Source organism: Colius striatus, chromosome 5 (assembly GCF_028858725.1).
Source record: "Colius striatus isolate bColStr4 chromosome 5, bColStr4.1.hap1, whole genome shotgun sequence".
Lineage (NCBI taxonomy): Eukaryota > Metazoa > Chordata > Aves > Coliiformes > Coliidae > Colius > Colius striatus.
In genome coordinates, this window is record NC_084763.1 from 5,626,172 (window position 1) to 5,650,142 (window position 23,971).

The 23,971-nt window shown below is 39.9% G+C and overlaps 1 protein-coding gene across 4 annotated transcripts in view; it reads right to left on the bottom strand.

Annotated features, from left to right (window-relative positions):
* Positions 1-23,971, bottom strand: part of TRAK1 (trafficking kinesin protein 1) — a 123,190-nt gene that overhangs the window by 32,664 nt on the left and 66,555 nt on the right. For all 4 annotated transcript variants that reach the window (XM_061996293.1, XM_061996291.1, XM_061996295.1 and 1 more), the window contains exons 4-5: positions 4,859-4,935; positions 2,007-2,123 (exon numbers count right to left, since the gene is read on the bottom strand). In XM_061996293.1, the coding sequence (XP_061852277.1) occupies positions 2,007-2,123; positions 4,859-4,909 (168 nt within the window). In that variant the 5' untranslated portion in view covers positions 4,910-4,935. The remainder of the gene's footprint in view (positions 1-2,006; positions 2,124-4,858; positions 4,936-23,971) is intronic.

Here is a 23,971-nt window from a genome sequence, read left to right on the forward strand (position 1 = left end):
CCATCATCATTTCTTGCACATCTGGGATCCCTTCATCTCCATTTAATTCATCAGCCCATCTTGGTTATAATTCAAAGACCTCCCACATCCCTGAGTAGTTTTACTGAAGCCATTCTTTAAGTTCTTAATCCACCATGGTTCATTGTTCTGCTTTCCCTACAACTGAGCCCAAAACTACATATGGACAGATTCACAAAGCAAGATCACTATCCCAGAACAGGAGAAACAACATTTGGCCCTAGTTCCATTTAGGAAGTCAGAATTCAGCAACACTTTATTAGTTGGAGGTAAAGATGTCCTTCAAAGCATTCTGCATAGTTCCCCCCAAAAATACAGCTAGTAAGAATCTGCCAGTGCCTATAGCATCCAGCTCCCCATTCACAGGAACACAGTGAGAAACAGTGACTGCATAAATATTTGATTCAAAATTCAGTGGGATCTGGAAGACAATGGGTGCTACTTGAAACAATGTAAGTTTCCTGCTGTGCTTTATAGATCCCCACACTGTGTGTTTGCAGCCCAGAAAGTCTATCCTATCCTGAGTTGCATCAAAAGAAGTGTGGCCAACAGGTCACAGGAGGTGATCCCTCTGTTCTGGTGAGCATTCAGCACTTAAAAATGAACCTCAGACATGAACCTGATGGAGCAGGTCCAGAGGAGGGCCACAAAAATGATCAGAGGAGAGAGAGTTGGGCTTGTTCAGCCTGGGGAAGAGAAGGCTCCAAGGAGACCTTATTGTAGTCTTTCAGTACATAAAGGAGATTTGTAAGCAAGACGGTGACAGGAGTGTTACAAAGGCATGTAGTGCCAGGAGAAGGGGTAGTGATGTTAAAAGAGGATGGAATCAGGCTAAATATAAAGAAGAAATTGTTTTTACAGCGAGGATGGTGAAACATTGGCACAGGCTACACAGAGAGGTGGTAGATGCCCTGAGCAACCTGATCTAGTGGAAGATGACCTTGCTCATTGCAAGGGGGCTTAGACTAGATGGCTTTTAAAAGGTCCCTTCCAACCAAAACCATTCTGAAACTTACATGCATCATCATATTACATTTCATAGGTGTCCATCAAATATCCAAACCATTACTACTGCAGTTAAACAGACAAATGCATGTACTGCAGCAGGCTACAGACCCATGCTTCAACAGTCTATCACAAGTAACTAAGATTCCATCAATCTATATAGAAGGTAGATACTCTCTGCCTGTAAGTCTTTGCTTTCCAACATAACCCAAAGCTTCCTAACATTGTCATGTTCACCTATAGAGAGCATGTTGAATAAAAATATCAAACTATTAAAAATATCCTGACCCATCTAGGCAAGTGAAGCTTAACACAAGTCTATGAAGTTGACCCAGCTTTAAAAAGGCAGAATGCACATGATTTCAGTGAGCACACATACTATGGAAACCACCATAAAAATCTATTTACCTTGTATGTGATACTCACATCACTTTCAGTTTGAGATGTTCTCCCAGCACTCAAATACTCTAAGAGCCAGAAGTTATGAATAGAAAACCATTTGGGAAAAAGCAATTAAGTATCAGTTGGCAAGGAAGAAACAAGTGAAGACTGAGAAAGAATGAGGGGAAAAACAAGAAGGAAGAGCTGCACACACAAAGGGAGAGGTAGGAGTAGGGCAAGTGTCATTAGTGACATAATCAAAACAGAGGGGAATTATGCATAAAGTAGGGGAAATAAGGACAAAACAGAAGAAAATAGTAGTGACACAAAATTAAAAGATCATCTGGTTTCAGAAGAATATTAAATACAAGACAGGGCAAAACTGGGTGGCTTAAGGTCTGGGTTTTTTCCTCAAATTCCCTTACTTGAGGCAATGGGTCAAATTACTTATTTAATCCCATTTCTAGAAGTGTACATGCTGTAAAAACGGATGACCCAACTCCTGCAACACAGATTGACCTGCTATGGACAGGATCAGGTGAAGTTAGAAGGAAAATTCTCCCCATCACAGCAGACAGTGCACTCAGGCATAACAATCTTACCTCTTCCCTGATGTGTTCTACTTGCTCCTCCAGGAACTCGTTTCTTTCTGTCAGTGATTTGTTTTTCTTTAGCAGCGACTGGCCAATCCGAGCAGCTAATTCCAAGTCCCGTTCTTTCTGTGAAGCATTTAAAAAAGAAAGCCAATTTCAATCTTTTTTACTTGTCAAAGGATCAGAGGGAGGGTTAAATTGTCACGAAAAGGGAAGGAACAAGTGCTTATACAATAAAAAAAAGAGACTCATTCTGTAAGGGCTTGGTTGGTTGATTTTGCTGATTTTCTTTTTCCACTCCTGCTTGTTACACCCACATTACTCTGAAGTCTGACCCATACAGAGTTATTGAACCACACACACAAAAACATAGCTTCGAGGTGTACATTAAAACAACATAAATGAAACCAGATCTGTTTCTCTAAGAAAGAACTTTAAAGAACTACTGAGGGAAACTATTCCATCACCTGCTTATACCATTTGGACAACACAATCACAGAGCATTAGAGGTTACATTTTAAAGAATTCAGAAGCCCAGTAAAAACACCAAATAACTGAGGTATCTCAAAGAATTCTTCAGTTTCCACTTGTATACATTAATGACAAAGCCTACAAAAACATGCAGCTACTGATCACATGGATTTCAAGTCAATGAATTTGAATTTCCTTTTGTAGTGGAAAAGAGCTAGTTACATATCAATCAGTAAATAAAAAGAGAGGTTATTGATCACTGCTCTATCTACAAATAGCATTTTCCAAATGGTTTCTGAAGGTCAGGCTTGTATTTGCATTGAAAGCTACCTGCATTATCTAGCCATAGAATCTTTGTATAATCTTACCTATAATCTTTCAGAACAATAGGTCCCAGAAAGTTATTTAGTTTATGTATCAAGCCAACTTATCGTTCAGCAATTTGGCTCACTTCATGACTAAAAAGTGGTAAAAGAGAGATACGTTGCTGCAGCTTTGACTCTACAGAGGAAGAGCTATCTAGCAACAAAGCTTCTAACCTCAAATTTGAGGGACCTAAGCGTATTTCCAGGTTCTTTAAATAACCTCCCTAGACTTCCTACACAACGTTTAGCAATTCAGCTCTGAATCTCAGTTTGAAAGAACTGATTTGTTATAGCAATGTGTAGGGAAAATGGCGAAGACAGACATATTTGTAGCTATTATTAGAAAGGGATGAGAAAGCAGATTCAGTGAGGAATCTGCTCCTGTTCTTACCACATACCCAGGCAGCCCTGATTTGCTCAGTTTCAGGGCAACAGGCATGGATTTTCAAAATATCTGCACACATCTTGTTTAGAGATCTTCTTTTTCCTATCTCCCTTCCAAAATGCTGCACCTTTCACTGCCAACTTGTTAATACCATCCATCATTTGAAGCTTGCCAACAAGGGCAAGGGGTAGCTTTGTAGTTTTTTTCCCTGGCTTGTGTGTGTGCAGGTAGCAGAACGAATTACACCTTAAATTCTGCAAATGGATGTAATCTCTTGAGATAACCACCTGGAGAACAGAGAAAGAGCTCTAAGAGCACATCTGCCTAGAAAAAGAGTGATCCAACCAGAAACGATGGCCAGATAAGACAGAAAAAACTCTTTGAAAGCATTAGCTTTATTAAAGGTTCACCTATTGCACACTCCTATTTCCCCTTTGTTATCATCCTGATAGGAAAGTACAAGAGAAGCTTTAAAACATGAACTTAAGAGAGTTCTTCGTCCCGTGAGTGTGATTTCTGAATCCGTAAACATTCGGCTACACGGACTCAGGGGAGGAAACAGTTTGGCAGAATGCTGCACCATTACTAGAAGGAGCCATAGAAACAAATGCAAGTAAATCTCATCCAAACAAGACAGAAGAGGACACAAACATGTAATAGATTGTAACTACTAGTTAATGGATTATGCCAGAACAAGTAAAGCATCAGTTTAAATGATGTTATGTAGAGAGTCGTTTAAACAAGTTCATCTCAAAGCACAGGACTTGGCTCACATCTCCCACTTAAGCTTGATTCACCTGATCACAGTACATTCTCATGCTTGTTTCCTTGTAGAATTAGAGAAAGAACAGCTCACTCAATTTATCTCAGCTAGACAGATCCCATTTTTTGACATTGCTGTTGCAAAGCCAGCAAATAAATATGTGCAACTAAATTACACTCAGTCATGAACTCATACAAGTTCTCACCTAAAGAATTCTTTGTAAACATTATTTGGAAAGTCATTGTTCAAGTTTACTGTAGAAAAGCAAGTAATTTCAGTCTAACAACCTGACATGACATCTGCTGAATGTAATCATAGCTTGACAGTTGCTTTTTGCCATTCCTTGAGTGTCATGGTTTGCAGTAATAACAATTTACATAATAATGGTATCAAAAACTGTAACCAAAACACCAACCAAACACAAGACAAAGAAGAAAAGGCTTGGAGATAAATGAAGTTTTAGGGGTCTTTTTTCTTTTTTCCAATTTTGTGTCTCTGCACTTCTCTGGAAAGACATTATTTGAGATATGAACACAAGACTGATTTTTTAAAATTCATTTTAGAAGAGACTAAATCCATCAGTAATGCCACTATTTGCTTTACATGTGCTGTAAAAGTATGTGCTATTTTAAGATTATTTGCTCCTCCTCCTTTATTGTGGCAAATATTTGGACAAGAGCAAGTTAAATGGTCTGAACTGAAAAATAAGCACAAAGAATATTTACCTTACCAATAAGAGCAAGTGTACATACACTCAGAGTACTTATTCCTCCTCATTAAAGGACAGTCTAACAACAGCCTTTAGTAGTGGTACCATGAAATTTCTGTGCTACTTTCTCCTACTGTGTATGGGTCCTCAAAGAAATACAATACTTGCCTCTTCAAGAAGACGTGTAACAGCATCTATGTCATTGTATGTTTTAGTCATCTGGCCCACTCTTTCAGCACATAAAACTGTGAAGAAATAGAAACAAAACATTAATCATCTTGGCAATACTATTACAAGGAAAAGATCCTTTTAACAGTTTAGGTTTTCCTATGTTTTTAGCTAAAAACTACTTATGTCCATTTTGGGATAAATGTGTCAGAAGCTAAAAACCCAAAACTCAAAACATTATCAAAGCTTCAAGTTAAACTGAGAATATAAGTGCTTTGCTTTTGCAATGAGTGTTTTCTTTTGCCAGTAGTGGAACAAACCATTACAATGTTAAAAGCTTCCTTCTCTGAAGAGGAATATCTTGAGTTTATTAAAGAATAACCAAGGAAGAAGTGAAAACAAATGTTCTCAGCTACATAATTAGGATTCCATCGTGTCACCTTAGTCATTATATTATGTGAGGTGGAGTTACTCCATGAAGAAGCGACTCCAATGCTGTTAGTAACGCCGTTTAACATCAAGATACTATGTCATAGTAACATGAAAAGAATCAGGTTCTATGGTATGAGACTGCAAAGTAAACACAAAATGCAGGCAAAATTTTAAGTGATTCTTGTCATACCCAGACCACAGCACAGTATCACTCATAAAAAATATTACTAAGGCTGTATAAGATGATTAATCCCTAAGGTAGAACCAGGAGTTTTGTTAGATTTAGTATGCAGAAGTTTAGGCTTCCACACAGGTGACCCTGTAAGAAGCTACACTGACTTAACTAGAAGCCTGCAAGTTTCCTAAATATCCACCAATAACTAGAGAAAACAGCAGCACTTGCTGTTCCATCCTTATATTCTTTTTATTTTCAGCTACACATATTCCTCAAACGCTGTAACTCTGGAAAAAGAAAAGGGTTATCAGGCTGCTGTAGCACAAACTGTTCTTCAGGAGATTTACCTTCAACAATGTCACTTAAAGCTCAGTCTGACAGATTAGTTAATGTTGCTGGAGTGTGCATTAAGGTTGGGGGAGGGGAGGCAGATAAAGCTTAAAAAGATTTAAATGGTGAAGGGGAAAAAAGTCTCTATTGAGTATAGTAGCATTACCAGAGGCGGTCTGTCACAGTGAGGAAACACCACTACCCAGTTTATACACACACAGTCTGCACAGAAACAAATATACCATTGACCACCCCTAAGGCACATCAATAATAGATCAAATGTGACAGTATTTACGTTTCTATTGAAATACTGGAGAATTTTTTTTCATACTTAAACATCAGAGAGTTGCTTGAACTACAGAAGTAGTACAGAAGTACAATTTATGTTTATTTCCCTGTTTCTTGAAATCTACTTTTGAGGATCCAATCTTGAAGACATGTACAATACTTAGTGACACCAGCAGTGGCAGTGAACTCCAAAGAAGACCACTCAGAAATATTCAATTCTATTTATTTAAGTCTGAAAGTGGCAACAGTAAGAGGTTTATGCTTCAAAGCAATAATTTGGCAAACATTCCACAGCAATATAAAGAATAATTACAGCACTGAATGAGCAAAAATAGAGTGAAACTGTAAACTACAAGTTACGTTAGTGAAAAGCAGATTAAAACGATTCCACAGGAAAAACTGAAGTGACTTGCAGAGAGCATCAGCTGTAACAAACACAGGGGCTAAAGACAAGTTTTCCATAAAAACTTCACACACTGACACATGTCACACCCAGAAGACTATTCACCATTTTTAAAAAGCCATAAACAACTTTTATTTTCAACACTGTAAGTTCCTGAGTCATGCCATAAAACATCTGTCAGAAACCCTGATGCCAGCAGGTTATTTCCCGATACAAATGTACCCTAAATAGTGTGAGAGACTGAGGATGGGGCTAATGACATTGTCTCCAACACTGTGCAGATCTGGCAGGAAAAAAAAACAATGAGGAACCTCGTTCTGTTTGTATAACTGCAACCTTTGTGTCAGCCCCAGCTCTGAACCTTGCCTAGGCGAGTGGCAACCGCGTCCTGTTACCTGGGCAAGGCAGTTACAACAGATGGCCCCAGAAACACAATGTGCATGTGTGAGACCTGGGGTGAAGAACGGGACAGTGCTTGTGGGGTCTGTCTCCACTAGGGAGCAAGAGACTGCCTGCAGCTCCATGCTCTCTGCCTCTCATGCAAACAAGGAGACACTGAGTAGTTTCTCACCCAAATGGGACAGGAACAAAGAACTGACTCACAAATTTAAGAGCATCCCTTGCCTGGACACGTGGAGACTCTCACCACCAAGAATCAACACCTGGGGCAACAAAGCAACAAGGGGAGGCCACCCAGTGGTGAAACTTTTGCTTCTATTCTCCCTCTCTTCCAGTCTTTCTGTCTCTCTTCCCTTCAGGCTATCTCTTTTCACAAGCCTTATCCAAGAACAAAACCTGAGCCATTTGGCTTTACCTGTCTTAAACCAGCACTCAGAAAAAGCACCATTAACTCCTTCCCATAGATCTGGTCACAACAAACCGTTCCCTTGGTTACAACATTCCCTCACTAGTACAAAATAATGACTGAGACTGCCCTTAACATTTTAACTCCACAGCTAGTATAAATAATCACTGCTGATTATGACTATGGCAACCGCACATCATCCTAATTCAAGTGAATGTATAACCTTCCTAAGGACAGTGCTCCCACAGACAGAAGGAAGTCACTCAGCTGAGACAACAGTAAAGGTCAATTTGTGTGGCTGCTTGCTTCGGGCCTCCTTCAGAACTTGCCATTTAATCTTTAACATAGCACAGTAACACCACAGCCTTATCACAACAGACTTCTTAATAGCAAAGCAGTTCCAACCTGGCCACCCACCAACAGCTTTTCTATCTCAAAATTTCCATCAAACTTGCCAATGTGGAAGGCTTTCAAAGCAGAAATATCTTATACCTCCTCTTTGTTGTCCAAGTAGAGACAAACTTCAACAGACAACATAATATAAATAGTTCTAATATATAAATTTATATAAAACATCTCATCCAGTCAATCACCTCCTATCAGCACTCAACATACAATAGAGCAGAAGCACACAACTACTAACTAGAAGTAAGGTTTTCCTTTAGGAAGGGGGGCAAGCTTGCAAGGAGGTGTTGCTCTCCATCCCTCAGAAATCAAGGCTGGTGGAGAAGGTGAAAAGCGAGGGGAGAGAAAGCGATGCAGAACAGCATTAAGAAAAACACATCTCTCAAAATAGGGCCTAAGTATTGTAGTTATTCAGTCTCCACAGATTACCACATAAAAATCACTGCACTACCAATTGACCAAATGTTATTTCCTTATTGTCCTATGGTGAAAAAGAGACATGCTATAATGAATCATCATTTTGAGCTCTGATCGGTGAGATAGGGAGGTGAAATATCCCCACAAACTCTCTAATGGATTCTGCATAGATTTCTAGCCTGATCAGGTTTCTGATGAGAGCATGGTAACCCTACTGTAAAGATAAAACAAGAGCAAATGAAGGACAATGCTCTGTAATACAAAACCTACAGTGCCAATTTAGTGACCTCTTTGTGCTTGCTTGGAAATCAGCTGTATTATTGCTTGAGGGCGATAGGAAGCGCAGCGTCTATATATGTATGGATGCATACAAACATTTAAATCAAACACACTTTGCACCCTTCAGTTAATGGGGAAGGTTGTTACATAATAAAGAAAGAAAAAAAGAATAACTCTTGTATTAAAGAGGAAGTCTACAGCAAGCAGGGGAACCATGGAATTCCAGAAACACAGAAAACGTGTTCTGGAAACTGCTTTGAAACTAGCGACGCAGATCCAAAACGGGAAACAAACAACACAGAGGAAGCTTCTGTCACATTATTTTCATGACAACATTAAATACATCTACTGGGGATGTATTTGTGGTTCAAAATATTGGGGTTTTTTAAATAATCAAACACACAAATGGTCAAATGCTACACAGATCAAATATTTCCTTTGCTTAAAGTACCTAGCATCATCTTCGTTACCTCTTAACACTTGTAAATTGATGGGTACCCACATTCCCCTGTTTTCCAATGTGTGTACAGCTGAAAGGATGTACTCTGCATTTATCTCTCATCATCTATTTAATGCAGCATCTGACTGGAAGCTTCTTTCAGGCTCTGAGCTCAGACTAAAGCACTGATTTCCGAGATGAAGACACTCAAGGAACAGAACCAGATTGCTCCCTGCAAGTCACACAGCCACGAAGTGTGCTGCTTAGAGGGAAATCCCGTGTTTCCAGGAATCAGATATGGAAAAGAAGGGATCATGAATACCACTATTGGAAGTTGCTGCAATGAGCCACCACCCACCAAACATGAGATTCAGGAGAAAGAAAATAAAGACAAATATCACAGGAGCCAGTAATCACAGGTGTCCTCAGCCCCTGCTCACTACATCCCTCCTTGAGGAATATCTCCTCTTCATTTTTGAGGCCTTTCATTTAGAGACAAACTGAAGAACTAAACGAGGGCAGCCATGGCTGAAGAGAAAAGCTCAGCTCCCACTGCTTCTCTTCTCACCTATTTCCAAATCAAAAGAGGAAAGATGTTATGGTAAAGCTTCACTTCCTGGGCAGACAATACTGATGTGTAGAACTATGGAGTCTAACAGGAAAGGTCCTGGCACATGGCAATTCCCCTTCTATCAAAATTTACTACCTCAGAAGGGTGTTCTCTAACCAAAGCCTTGAACTAGGGCAAGGCCTATCCTACCTACTGTATCCTTGATCAGGTGTGAGTAGCCCTGTCTCACAAATTCCTTCTGTCTGTCTCCTCTCTGCTTCTCAGAGCTCTGTCCAACCACTGAAGAGACAATGGCAAGTTCACTGCATCCTAAACGTTGCCCATGGAGACATACAGAACACACCCGGTAACACCAACTGACCTGCCACGCTTCCATTGCCAGGTACCCCTTGGCAAACAACAGCACAGGTTCTGTCAGACTCAGACTCACCAGTTCATGTTGTTTTCATTTCTGAAAGGCTATTCTTGCACTCAAAGGTTGAAGCACCTGCTAAACATCACAGCTTCGGTTCTAGAGCCACCAATAATTATGCTCTGGCACTGGTTACTGTGAGCACTACATCAATTTGAGCCAACTGAACCGGGAATCCTGAAACTGTGCCACATTATGTATATCCCCTTGCAAATAAACTCAGGAAAATTGTACCTAAAATGTGCTGTCAGCTCTGATACTGACCCAGACTAAGAAGATTTTTTACACCTTTAAAGATAAATATGGTAGTTTCTCCTCCACTACAGAGGAGGTTTTGGCAGCCTTGGCTAAACTGGGGCAGAAGCTTCAGATCTGATGTTGCCTGTCAAATTTGGGGTGTCCCTAAGGCAATATGTTCATCTAAAGAGCTTAAAAATGTGAAGCAACTCCTGTCATCAGAGCTTGAAGAATGTGCTTCTGAGGTGTGACCTGCTAGAAGCCCAAATTTCAACACAACACACCAGCAGTTCCTCCAGCCTCTCCCATCACCCCAAAGAACAGGAGCAGGCCAATCCCTCCAGAAGGCTGACAGGGAGCTCAGCAGGTGGCTGTGACCCTGGTTACAGAGAAAAAGCGTGGTGACAGTATGCCAACTGCTTCACAACTGTCAAGTCATCCTGTGGGTGAGCTCTACTGGACCATTCTGGAAGAACATAATGTAATGATAGATAGTCAGTAAGAACATACTAGCACACCAAAAAATAACTGCTTAAATTCAACAGACAATGTCAATGTGTTTTTTTAACATTATAGCCTAGCTTACTGTGATTTCAGTGGTATAGTTCACAAACTGATCTCTTAATATTAAGGTGCAGTTATTGATTCTTCTAGAAGAATCATAGAATGGTAGGGGTTGGAAGGGACCTTTAGAGATCATCCAGTCCAACCCCCCTGCAGAAGCAGGTTCACCTACATCAGGTCACATAGAAACATGTCCAGGAGGGTCTTGAAGACCTCCAAGGAAGGAGAGATTTTTATCTTGTCATTTAAGCTATGAAGGGGATTTGGTTTTTGCTATTTCTCTCATACAGTATTTAAATTCCAATATTACAGCCTCACATACAAACCCCTGTTATTATTTCATCTCAGGTTTGTGACAAAATTCTGCAGTTAATTCTTTCCTAAAGCTTATCCCAAACAGTCAGACAGGTGGCCATTTCAAAGGTATTCATCTGAACAGGGCTTGAACTGCATCAAACTTTGTGGTGACAAATGAAGAACCAAGTTAAAGGAACTTGTTCCTTCTATTGGCATAAACGTAGATCAAATATGGTCACTTGGAAAACACAGTCACAAAGTGCAACTACGGAGATAAGGAGAAGGGGCTGGGCAGAGCTCACCATCACCTTAACATAAACACCATTTACTGATAAAGCTCAGCATAGTTCTTCTGTTAAAACTTTTCTTGCAGGACTTTTGATTTCCAGCCATTGAATTGCTGTCTTGACATTCTCCTCCATCCATTTCTAATCAAAAAAATCTAGACTTCAGTCTAGACCTTGCAACTGACAAGGCTTAAACCAGGATTTGGACTATAAATCCTTCACAGAAATCTTAAAATGAAGTTACAGGCCTATATTAAAAGCCATGCATTGTCAGCTGCCTCCCTTTCTTAAATATACAATCTTCTCCTATACCAAGTCTTTGGAAGGGATTGTTTCTGCCAAAGTGTTCAAGAATTGCTCATCTCCATTTTCTTTGCTTCTGTGTTTAAATATTCCAGAGCCCTGTATGGTTTCCATTCTAGTCTTTGTGAGATAAAATAGGTAGTCTACATTTTGTGAAATAAAGATCCCTGGAGTGCTTGAACTTGAGATTTTGACAGTGACCACAAGAAATTTGGGGTTTTTTTTATTCAACTTGAGCTCGAGTCTTAGTCTGCATTTACCCAGTGCTTTAGGTAAGGAGAACTTGTAATCTGTTACACTAATAAATTGAAATAGTAATGACTGGCTGCCATCTGAGATGCTCAACAGTCTTTTCCTGTCTCACCTGCAAAAGCAAGAATCAAAACAGTCCAGTTTCAGAATCAGCTGACCCAACAAATCACTAAGCAGAGAAAATTGATAGGCTGTCCTCTCACAGCTCAGATTCTTTTATCAACAAAACCGAGTAGACACTATCAACAAGATATCCTTGAACAAAGTTGCCCTGCAGTCAGCTCAAAGACCAGCTCATCAAAGGAGGAAAACAAATTTACAGCTCCAAGTCAATGCACTTGATCCTAGGACTGTTCCGCCTAGACCTCTACAAAGGTGCTTCCTCTACTCAAAGCATCAAGGGCTCTAGAAACTGGACTGAGTGTCTAAATGTTGGGACATAGAAAAAGCTCACTGCATCAAAAGACCATGGAAATGATAGACAAGTAGTGAGTACATATTCTGCATATAGATAGGTCAAATGGTTAAGCAGTCTTCATCAAGCAAATTCTATCCCCTTCCTTTCAATAACTATAAATGTTTGAAGTGAAGCATATTCTCAGACATTCTATTTGTGATAGCAGATTTATAGCCAGATATGGTTGAAATATTTCTGTTGTTCAGCACGAAAAGGCTACATGCTGGCATTTCCATCTGCTTTACGTGTAGAATGGATTGACTTCTCCCCAAGAGAAATACTATCAATAGTAATTGTGCCCACGTGCAAAGACACAGAAATACCATATATCGTTTTTGGTGTATCTATATCACAACCACTCTATCTGTGCAGGTGACCTGAATGTACAGAGAACAGAAGGCCTTTTTCAAAGGCATTTCAAACAAACTTTTGAGAGGAAGGAAAAATAAAGGGCTAAACTTATCCCACATGAAAGGCCACTTTTTTTCCCCTCTCTCTCAAAATCAACAAGAACGGCTTCAGATTGTACTTAGAGCTGTATGAAAGGAAAGCCAGCAGGACGAATACAAACAGCATGATGTATCTTTCAACCGTTTAATCACTTAAAGAAAAAAGAAACCAACAAAACAACATTGGTTGGCCTCTCGATAATTTTCCTCCCTGCTCTAATCCCCAGTTTAAAAGTCTCCTATTACCAATACTCTCTCCAGCACCTTTCTACTTCGCACAGGCATACACAGTTATCTCAGTTTCCTTCAGAGATGCACAACAGGAGATATGGACAGTTCACTGACTGAATCATAGAATCATTTAGGTTAGAAAAGACCTTTAAGATCATCCAGTCCAACCTTTGACCCAGCACTGCCACATCAACTGCTAAACCATGTCCTCCAGCACCACATCTACACATCTTTTAAATATCTCCAGGGATGGGAACCCAAACACTTCCCTGAGCAGCCTGTTCCAACACTTGACAACCCCTTTGGTGAAGAAATTTTTCCTAATATCCAATCTAAACCTCTCCTTGTGCAACTTGAGGCAATTTCTTCTTGTCCTGTCACTGAGTATGACCAAAATTCAGGTGCAGTTTTTGATTCTGAGGAAGCTTTTACAGCAAAGTCCTGTAAAATTCAAATCCTGTAGGATTCAAAGAGCTCATTTCATCCACTGAGGCTTTGGACACAGGAACTCTTTCCCATGAGGTGAATAAGGTTCTACACTCACAGCAGGTCAAATTTTCCATGTTAATCTTTCAAAGCACCTTTACACCAGCTCTATGATAGTGTATTTGGAAGTAGCAGTTCTCTATCACCAAACTGCTATTTTAGAGTAAAATATACAGCATATGAAATAAATCCTGCATTTGGCTTTTGGCACCTCAGTGAAAAAAAGAGCCCTTGAAAGTGTTCACACTCCATACAGCAGGTGCACAGGAAGATTTTCAAAGGACATACATTCACATTCCCACCTTAACATGCCAGTTGCCTGCAACACAGCAGATGCCCATTATTTCCACAGAGTATGGTAAGATTTTTCACTTATTTTGTTGAAAGGTTAAGTCACAACACCTAAAACTCGGACTCTTTCTGTCTGTGTGCTTTCATGTTTACAGACAGGCATAACATTGTTGCCTTGTTCTCCTCGTTTTGAGAAGTACCTGTTGCGAATGACAACCTAAGAGACACAGTCTCATAGCACACACACAAGATGTAGGTATAAAGAAATGCATTATAATTCCCAAAGAAAGAAAGTTTCCCAAATCCAGTTTCATTATTAAAAAAAGGTATTGCATAGACTACAACTGTTGATCATGTATTTTTCTTTAAAGAAGTATACACAAATTGAGGGTTGAACCAGATGATGTCTAAAGGTCCCTGCTAACCCCTAACATTCAATGAAGTGAAGAGTCATCCTATTCACAAGTGGTTGTTTAGTATTTCATCAGAATGTACTGGCTACACATTTAAAAAAATCATACAATTTAACAGATTTAAATCCATAAGCATCACTCAAATCACTTACATTGTCACGTGCTACTACCACAATGTTTAAGACCAAAAGGTAAAACATACCTTCTTCCACGATATCAAGGTTCTGCCTGTTAAATGTGCATTCTCTCTCATTTTCCTTTTCATAATCATACTCAAAGCTTTCTTCTTCGTTTACTGACATTGCTGAAGTTATCCCCGTTAGATCCGATACGACGCCTTAGTCTCACAGGAGACGGGAACTCATTCTCTCGGAGGCTGGATCTTTGGGGAGAGCAAAGCGAGGTCTCCACAAAGCAGGATACCATCTTTCCTCACTCACATGCTCAGACAAGGAGCTCCTGAGCACAACAGCTTTGTGTTGTACAGATGGGGTGGAGGAGGGAAGAGACCATCTGTCTAATAATTACAAGATGTTGTTCCTCATACCAGCTCTGAGGGCAGCCAGTTTTTGCTCAAGAGCTCCACTGGCATACTTCAGACAAAGTACGCAGGCTGAAAGCCCCCTCCTCAGCACACCTCACGTCAACAAGGTTGTCTGTCTCTCCTCTGCCCCTGCTCTTCAGTCAGTGGTAGCCTCCCACAAGTGCGTCGGCAACACGGAAGTCTGACCCAGCCTCTGCCTGTCACAGCAGATGAAGGGTGTGCACCTTCACGGAGGTAAATCACCTCCTGTTGCCCAATGCTGCGAGTGGCAGATCTCACCGGAGCAGCACACAGCCTAACATACACCCAGCAGAGAGACCTTGAGAGCTGTGACTGGTGTAGAGCATGGTCTGCCTGCAGCATCCACCACACACTAAAACATCGGTGTGAAGGGGTTTTTATTGCCTTTACAAAAAAGGTTACAGCTGCATTTCAATGACACAGCACATCAGCTGTCCAATACCACACTCACAGTTACTCTTCTACCTTCTGCAGGAAACATACCCCGAGTCCACATCTAGCACCCTGAAAGCATTTACAAGGGCGTAAGTACCTCTTCCCTGTTCAGCAACAAACAAAGCACATTGTGCTCGGACCTCTTGGTTTCCAACAGGTTTGTTTGTTCAACTTGACTACACACATAGGGCAGGTTATTTTTCTTGTTTAACTTTTTGCAGCTCTGGGTATTTAACGTTTGCCAAGTCTCCTCTCACACTTTCAATGGCACATTGGTGCCCTTTGCTGCTTGCAGGAAGCATTCATATGAGTCTAACATCGCAAAGCCATCACATGCAAAGTAGGAGCACTGCAAGGCAAAGGCAGCTCATCGCCCTCAGAGGGGACAGATCTGTTAGGGAGGGAGGCAAACACAAGCCAGCTGAACCTAGGAGCCATGCAGGAGCAATTTCTCTTATTACTGTTTCTCTAGTGATGTGGAAGTATAAGGTAATATGAGACAGAAAGGAACTAATTTTATACAACCACAATGATTTACTCTGTTTTAATTTTTAGGCTCTTGATGTTTATACACAAACAATTTAACAGTGTTTACATAAAAAACAGCCAAAGGACGCGAAATACACCTAAGTGCTTGCTGAGGAAAAGAACACTCCTTTCTGAATAAAGATCTTTCTACTCCAGCTTAATAACCTAACCTTTGACTACCAAAATGTACTGCAATGTTCATCAGCAGCAATAGCCTTAAGAACTCAGGGGAAAAGTAGGATTGTCCCTTTTTCCCCATATAATGACATTAAAAGATAATTTTAATAATGTAATGAGGATTATGTCTAGTTTCTGAATCCTTAAGAGCTTTTCTTTCTGTGTCTTCTTCCTTACACACATTTTGGTAATGGCTAGAGAACAGAAATTCAGGAGGCAACCAAAACAACATCTCATTTTAAAAGAATGTAAGAAGCACCTTTAAAGCTTAGGAGCAGAAAAAAAAATCTACACAACAATTCAGACATTCTATGGTTTTAACACTGCTGACAAGTGTTCAGCTAACCAAATAGCTTGCAAAGGAGAGTTGGACAATGGCTGACATACTGAAAACATGCACATTGCTGTCCAATATATATCCCAACTAAGGAGAATAAATGAATATCCCCACAAGCTGACTTCTGAATTGTGACTCATGTCAACCCACACTGCACAGGACTGTGACATTCAACAGGTAAGAGAAACTTAATTGTTGCCATGCCTACTTTGATATCAGCGCATGATAAATGCTGATGCAAATTCACAACGGGTGGAGAAGGCACATACACCTCACCCTCATACTATCAACCCATTTTTGGTGCTATTCTGCATTAAGCCCTTTTAGTAGTGAAGGAGTATTTACTTGCTAAAGCTTAAGAGTCAGCTTTCCAATAGATACCAAACAATGAGCTGCTAAGGAGAAAAAAAACCCACTACATTGTATACAGTTCTAAAAATATACATTCTAATCAGGAAAGATTCAAAAGAGACTTTTAATATTGCCTGTAAACACACACTCATACCAGAATGAGCACTCACTTTTATGGGTTGCCACTGCAAATAAATTTGGCATATTTACTGCAATCACCTCTCTGAACTAGCTGCTACAGACATTTAACTCCCTTCAGGAAACTTCCCAAGTGAGTTAAAATGCTTAAAGCACAGACATAGATATTGCTCCTGCCAGGCTTGCACTAAGGTATAGACTGCCTCCAGCATCTTTGCAATCAAACAGGAAACACATAAACCAGGAGTTAGTTTCAAGAAGGGTGAGGCTGGACACAATACAAACAAACCCTTATAAACTGACTCATCATTTCCAAGGAACTCTTATCACAGAATCTCAAGGGCTGGAAGAGACTTTGAAAGATGCATTCAAATAATTTCAACCTTTCCCTGTCAGTAAAAATATCTACACTTTCACACCATTAACCACATTAACATTGACCACAGTTTAATAATAACAATGTGACATTTAGAACAAAGACATTCTTTGTAAGAAAACAAGTCCCCAAAGAGTGGCTGGAAGAGCAGCACTCAGATTTAAAATACATTGATGAAGAAATGTGGGTGTTTTCGGGTGGGCTTTTCAGGGAGAGGTGATAATCTGGTCAATGAACACGTGCTTTCTACTAAGATGCTACTAAGTTAAGCAAGTTACCTTGTTCAAATTTTTACAGGTTTTGTATGTTTCCCAATCTCAAGGTCCCACCCAGCTGAGCATAATTAAGAGGAAAAAAAAGTACCTCTGTATGGAAATATAAGTCACATGAAGACAACATACAAGTAGAAATTCATTGGAGGAATAAAGAAAAGGAAGTGACACAGCAAAAAGCAGAAAAACTAGAAAAACAGTATCAATGATTTTACAGATATAAGCAAGACCGGGGTCGGACTAGATCTCTAAAGGTCCCTTCCAACCCCTATCATTCTGTGACTCCAAGATTCAACTGTACTTATCAAGTACAGAGATAAAGGACCTAAGAGCAAAAGAAGAACACCCAGAATAAGAATGCTGATTATAATCCTGTGAAGCAGATAACAGAACAGAGGAGGGAAGCTCCAAACAGTAATTGCAAACAGAACAGGCAATAAAAACATTCCAGTGTGGGTGAGAAGAAAATACAGGTAGGGGTTGAAAATAATAAAGAGCAAAAGCAGAATAAGGGGTGTCAGAGCAAAGAAGAGAGTGAGATGAAGCTGCAAACATAAAAGGGGTTAGAAGCTCTGGCATATGTGGCAAACAGGGCACATGGTGTGACTGGTGAGGGGAAAAAAGGAAAAGAAACTAATTTCTCCACAAGACACTGACAAAACTAATGTCAACAAAAGGAGGAGGAAAAAGTCAACTGCATCTACACAAAGTCGTCTGGAATTGTAGGCAACCAACTCAGAAGCATTAGCACAGAGTTCTTCAGATAGAAATAAACAAATAATGGTAAAAACCCAGAAAAACATTAATTTGATCCAAAGTCAACTTGGATTTCTCTAGAAAGCATTTTTCATTGAGAGGATGAAAAACACTGGCCTAAGAAAGGAGCAGTGAGACAAGGCTATTCATAGAGTTTACTATGCATAACTACCACATCTACTCAGTTGTTTGGTAGTTTGTGGGGTTTTTTTGCACTACTTCTTTCCCCACAAGTTGCACTGTGTGCATTTATTTTTTAACAATCTATTTGGTTTTCTCTTTAAAAAGCAACCTAGACTTTTATATTGCTGTCTTTCACGACTAGAGTGTACACAGGTTTCACCTTTCCTTCTTTTATCATTGCTTCTGTCAGTATCAGTCTGCTATGAAAATAGCTGCTCAAGTACACACCCAGCTCCTTCTCCCTCCCATTCCACCTACACAATAGATTTCGTAAGTGTCAATTAAGGTGACAACTGTCATGTATTATGAAACATTATACTTGAAAATGCATCTAAAAAGTACAGTGTAATAGTTATAGAAGTCTGAACGGATTGTAATGTTATTTAACACCTGTGATTCAATTAGTGTGACACTTTTTTGTCTAACTCCATCTACTCCTACCAAAAATAAGCTCTGTACGGGACATTACATAAAGAGATTAACTCATTATTCCAACCTTAGAAAGTCTTTGTAAAGATTTTTAAATGGTAAATTTGGAGCATTTGTTCATTTGCTTTTGCAAGGTACAAAAAAAAAAGATTACTGCTACCAAATGCAAGTTGGAGACACCTTTTACTATGTCCATCCATACAGTATTTCATTAAATCTGAGGTAAGAGTAAATTCTTTCCCTATTAAGGTAAGTAAGAGCATTGTAACTTTCTATCCTGGGTTAATTTTAGAGTGAGGGATTTTTTCTTTGAAGAAGAAACCATAAACTGTCAAAATAATTGCTAAAAGAGCGAAACAAATGAAGTCATATCTTTTAAAGGAAATCTGAGTCCAGTGGCTCTAATAAAGAATATATGAACAACTTAATCTGGACAATAATTTTGTAGGATAACATCTTGGGAGGTTTTCTGTTGGTTTCAAGGAACACCTGATTCTCCTCTAACGTGAATTGGATGGGACTGAATGCACAAACACAGAGCTCCAGAGAGCCCATGTATAGCTGAGAAATGGGTTCTCTAACTATGCTTTTCCTTGTCTGAAAATAGATATTCAAAACAGGTCAGCTGAGCTGCAACTGCCTATAGCTCTCTAGTGCATATAAAAAGAGACTCAGGCAAATGACTCTGCTACAGACAAAAATACACAGGAGAAAAATCAAACATATCAGGAGGCAAACATCTCTTATAACATGCCACCTGCTCCAGCTTTTTGCTCCATTTTCTACTGTTAAGATAGCTTTTTGTCTCCCACTACAATTAGAACACCTTTCTCTGTCAACAGCAGATGCCAATATGATTTTAAACACAAATTAACACACCAGTTTCAAAGGCTAACAACCATATTTTCAGCTTCTCTCTTTCTGGCAACTGGGAGAACCAAAAGAAAGCTAAACCACATAAAACCATTCACCTGAGAGGCTGAGACAGAGCTAACAACACCATTATTTGATGATGTAAAAAGAACTTTATTTTTTCCTTTTAAATAAATTCAAGCAGCATTATGCCTCACCTACCAGAGAGATTTTTTTTCCCCCATCAGACATCAAACCCAGATTTATCTTAGGAAAGGACTTCCCAAACACTTGTTCAAGCAGGCAATCAGCGCATATTCTGTCTGTAGATCTAAGTTCACGGAAGAGGTTGCTGGGAGGGGGTGTGTAGTTGGTGGGAGTCAGCACACACAAGAAAACTTGTAAGCCCAGAATCAGACCAACTGCTACAGTGCTCCTGAGGCCCTAATAATAGAATCATAGAATAGTAGGGGTTGGAAGGGACCTTTAGAAATCATCTAGTTCAACCCCCCTGCAGAAGCAGGTTCACCTAGATCAGGTCACATAGGAACATGTCCAGGCGGGTCTTGAAGACCTCCAAGGAAGGAGACTCCACACTCTCTCTGGGCAGCCTGGGCCAGGGCTCCTTCACCTCAACAGTGAAATAGTTTTTTCTTATGTTTAAGTGGAACTTTTTGTGTTCCAGTTTCATCCCATTACCCCTTGTCCTGTTACTAGCTACTATAGAAAAAAGGGATGTCCCAGCCTCCTGGCACAATCCCACAAGGTATTTGAATGCTTGTCCAACACTGGTTGTTTATTCCATTACTGTAGGATTCACATATTTTCTTCAGGGCAGCACATACCTTAAGACAAAACTGATGAGAAGATTAGCTCTTATCTCAGGCAATCAGGCATATCACACTTCTGCATAATAACACTTGGACCCGACAGACAAAGGACCAGAAGAAAGAATAATATTGCAATAACATAAGTATTGCACCTGGTGAGAGAAATCAGCTACAGCTTTTAGTGACAGTACTATTTCTTCATTTTCTAAAACCAGGCCAACTCAGCCTGTTACATCATGTGGATTAATCAGATGTTACAGTATTTACTAGGGTTAAACCTAGAGGATAAAGGTTACATAATGGGCTCCATCCAACTTAAAGTGGTAAGATCTTTCAAATAAATACGCACCTTTCCTCTTTTAACACCTGGACAGGAAGAATCAACTAAACGGGAGAGAAGTTCAAGTTTAACAAGCTTCTGAAACGGCATTCAGTGCAAAATCCAGCACAAAGAAACAAATGGAGGCCCATACCACTTAAAAGACTATAAAAATCCATTCAAATTCTGTCACACAAGTGTTAACTCTTCACATCCCCTCTGACACTGTTATAAAGCACTATGAAATACCTTTATGTACTACCTACATATAACATCCCCTGGGCTTATACTCCTTACTCCCTTCTGTTCTTTGCTTCACTGTGATCTTGGACTTGTCTCGTTTACACCAAGCTCTCCAACCAGAATAAAATCCACATATACACCTACTACTTTCCCAAAGGCAGCATTTTGTTTTAGAGGTAATCACTGAATGCCATTGATGAGAAATCTTTATTGTTTTAGCCACTTCTTATCCTTCCTCACATGCCTTCTAACAGAAACCTACAGAAAATATTCAGTGCTCTGATCAAGAAATAATTTTCCAAGCAAACATTAGAAAAAAAATCACAAGAGGCCCAGCAGATAGTGCTCACTAGAGTCTGCAATTTTTCCATTCATAAAGTTAACCTGCTCATTTTGGTTTTAAATGCCTTTCAGACAAATAACTGCATACTATTAACACGTTCAAATGATACATATTACAATATATTGGTAACGCAGAAAAAACATAGACTTTAAACTCAAACCAAGACAGACTCTTACAGTAATCTTATTCTGTATTTAAATTCATCTTCATTATTATACATAGTATTTCAAATATTTCTTGCCCTGACCAAAGATTGCTCATACACTCATCTGCCACTCCCTTCAAAAAAGAGAGAGTTATACAGCAGAGTCTCTTGCAGCAGGCTCACGAGAGATGTTGAGGTGCAGGCGTCTCAGCTACACCAGGGTGCTGCCTTTTCCAAGGTATTTCATTTTTAAAGCCATCAAATATCACTCCAGACTTACAAGCTCCAAATTCTGCAACAGGAGACTAGAAATAAATATTTACCATCTGTGCATTCTTCATAATACCAGTCCAGTTCATAATAATCTGCTTCAATAAATTTCTGCATAGTCAGTATCCTTCAGCAACATAGACGAGATTTCACTTCGCTGCTAAGGTCAAGTGAAATGCAGCCATGCCTTCCTGTCTCTGCAAAATGCCACAGCGCAAGGAAGCTCACAGGAACCTGGAAATGAGCTGCACATCTTCCACGAGGCAGCAATTCAAAGAAAACGGAGGTATGGAGGGTGTATTTGGGGAAAAAGAATTAATGTAGAATAAGAAATAGAAAAAAAAAGGTGCAGGAGGGAGAAGCAGATGCCCTGGCAGCTCTTGTAATAAAGCAGCTCTGCACAGGAGCCTTGGATGGGTGTTAACAAAATCATCCTATCAAAAGGCTGATGCGCTGACGTGGGGGACACACACCACTGCTTGGCTGTTCCTAACTCATTCCTTTCCTCCCTAGTCCTCTCCTCTCTTTCAGGCTAACACGTTGCCACGGAGACGAGCTGGCTCCAAAAGCGATGCAGAGATGAAGAAAATGCATTTTGCTGTTTCTGGCTTTACAGACTAGAAGTAGCCCTCCATGCTGGAAACAAAAATCCTCGCTCAGAAAGACGACAGGACTATGCTGACTGCTCGCACAACAACGGCATCGTGCCTCTGCAATTCACTGGGTACATGTAGCACATTAATAATGAAAATCTAGTCCATTACAACTCTCCTCCACACAGTTTGATGAAAGCCTGCCTTCCTCATGGAAAATTAAACTACATTACTGCTTTGCTACGCTAGTCTAGGCTGATACAATAGAATCCTTTATGCATCTTCCTATTGCTCAAGTGGCAAACTAAAAATGAAGGAATTGGAAAAATCAAGACAGTAATACATTTCTCCTTGCAATAAAGCTGATCTGCCTCTACCTTTTGTCCTCTCCATGAACCACTGACACATTCCCCCCAGTCCACCCTGGACATTTAAGCTTCATGGTTGAGGACAAGAGGCTAAGACAAACTTTCACCACTCTAATTCTAAAAATGCTGAAGGTCATCACACAGAATAGCTTAATTTGTTCAGTGTTTTGAAAACTAAAGACTTTTACTTTTGCAGCATCCAATAAAATTGTGTTTAAGCTATTAGAAGAGGCACAGATGGCATTAAATCATCATCATCAAACAGCAAACAAAAAAGCATGTCTGAATCTGTGCAGGTACCACTTACCTAAGGGACTGACATCCATTTTGTGTGTAACTGCAACATACTCTTCACCCTTGTCTTCCTTCCTTTTAGGAAACTATTTCTTTGCAAACATTGGGATAGAGTTACAAAGTTTGTTAATAACACAAGGTAGGAGGCCAATTTGAAACTGACCAAGGAGGTGTCTAACTAAAGACTCTTTGGGAATAGCCATGAACAGTTTTAATGGAGCATTAGCCTTCCCTCAACTGCCTTACCAACCTCCAATTTTTTACAGCTTCAGAGACAGTCTGAGACATACAGTTTCTACTTTAAGCAACTACTGAAGGATTTGTTCTGTCTATTCTTGACCCCATGGACATTTTTAGCACCTTCAACATCCTCTTGCAAGGAGTTCCACGTATCTATGGTCCATGACCAAAAAAATCCTCACCTTTTGCTTAGATGCTTCCAGCTCTGGAAATCTGAATATTGCTTTCATCTCTCCTTTCCAATCAGCCATGTTTTTGTAGGTTTCTATTAAGCTCACCCTCACCCATGTCTTTTCTAGGTTGTTTCCACTTACTTTAGTCCCTGACTGGAATAGCCAAGCTATTCCAGTTTCATGACCAAACTGTTTCATGACCACATGAGTATTTCAGCTTCACTGGTATAAAAAAAATCATCACTGCAGTAACTTTGAGGTTGTCAATTACCACATCTCTTTTATACATTGATGGCTGAAGCACAGATCTTTCCACACAACTGCCACACATTTGTCAGTGGAAATTGCCTGTTATTCACTCAACTACAAAGCTCCAGAGCAGGGCCAAACTCAAATGCACCTTTGTCCACAAGTACATTATTTCACTAGAAAAGAATGTGTTTCCAAGTCTGCAAATTAAAATGGCAACATGCACAAGATTCCCCTCTCTCTGCAGCACTGATGAGGCCAAATCTGCAGTACTATGTCCAGTTCTAGGTTCCTCACCTTAAGAGAGATGTGGACACACTGCAGAGAGTCCAGTAAAGGGTTATAAAGATGAAGGGACCACCGTGTCTCTCCTACGAGAGAAGGCTGAGAGCTGGGACTGTTCAGTCTGGAGAAGGCTGAGGAG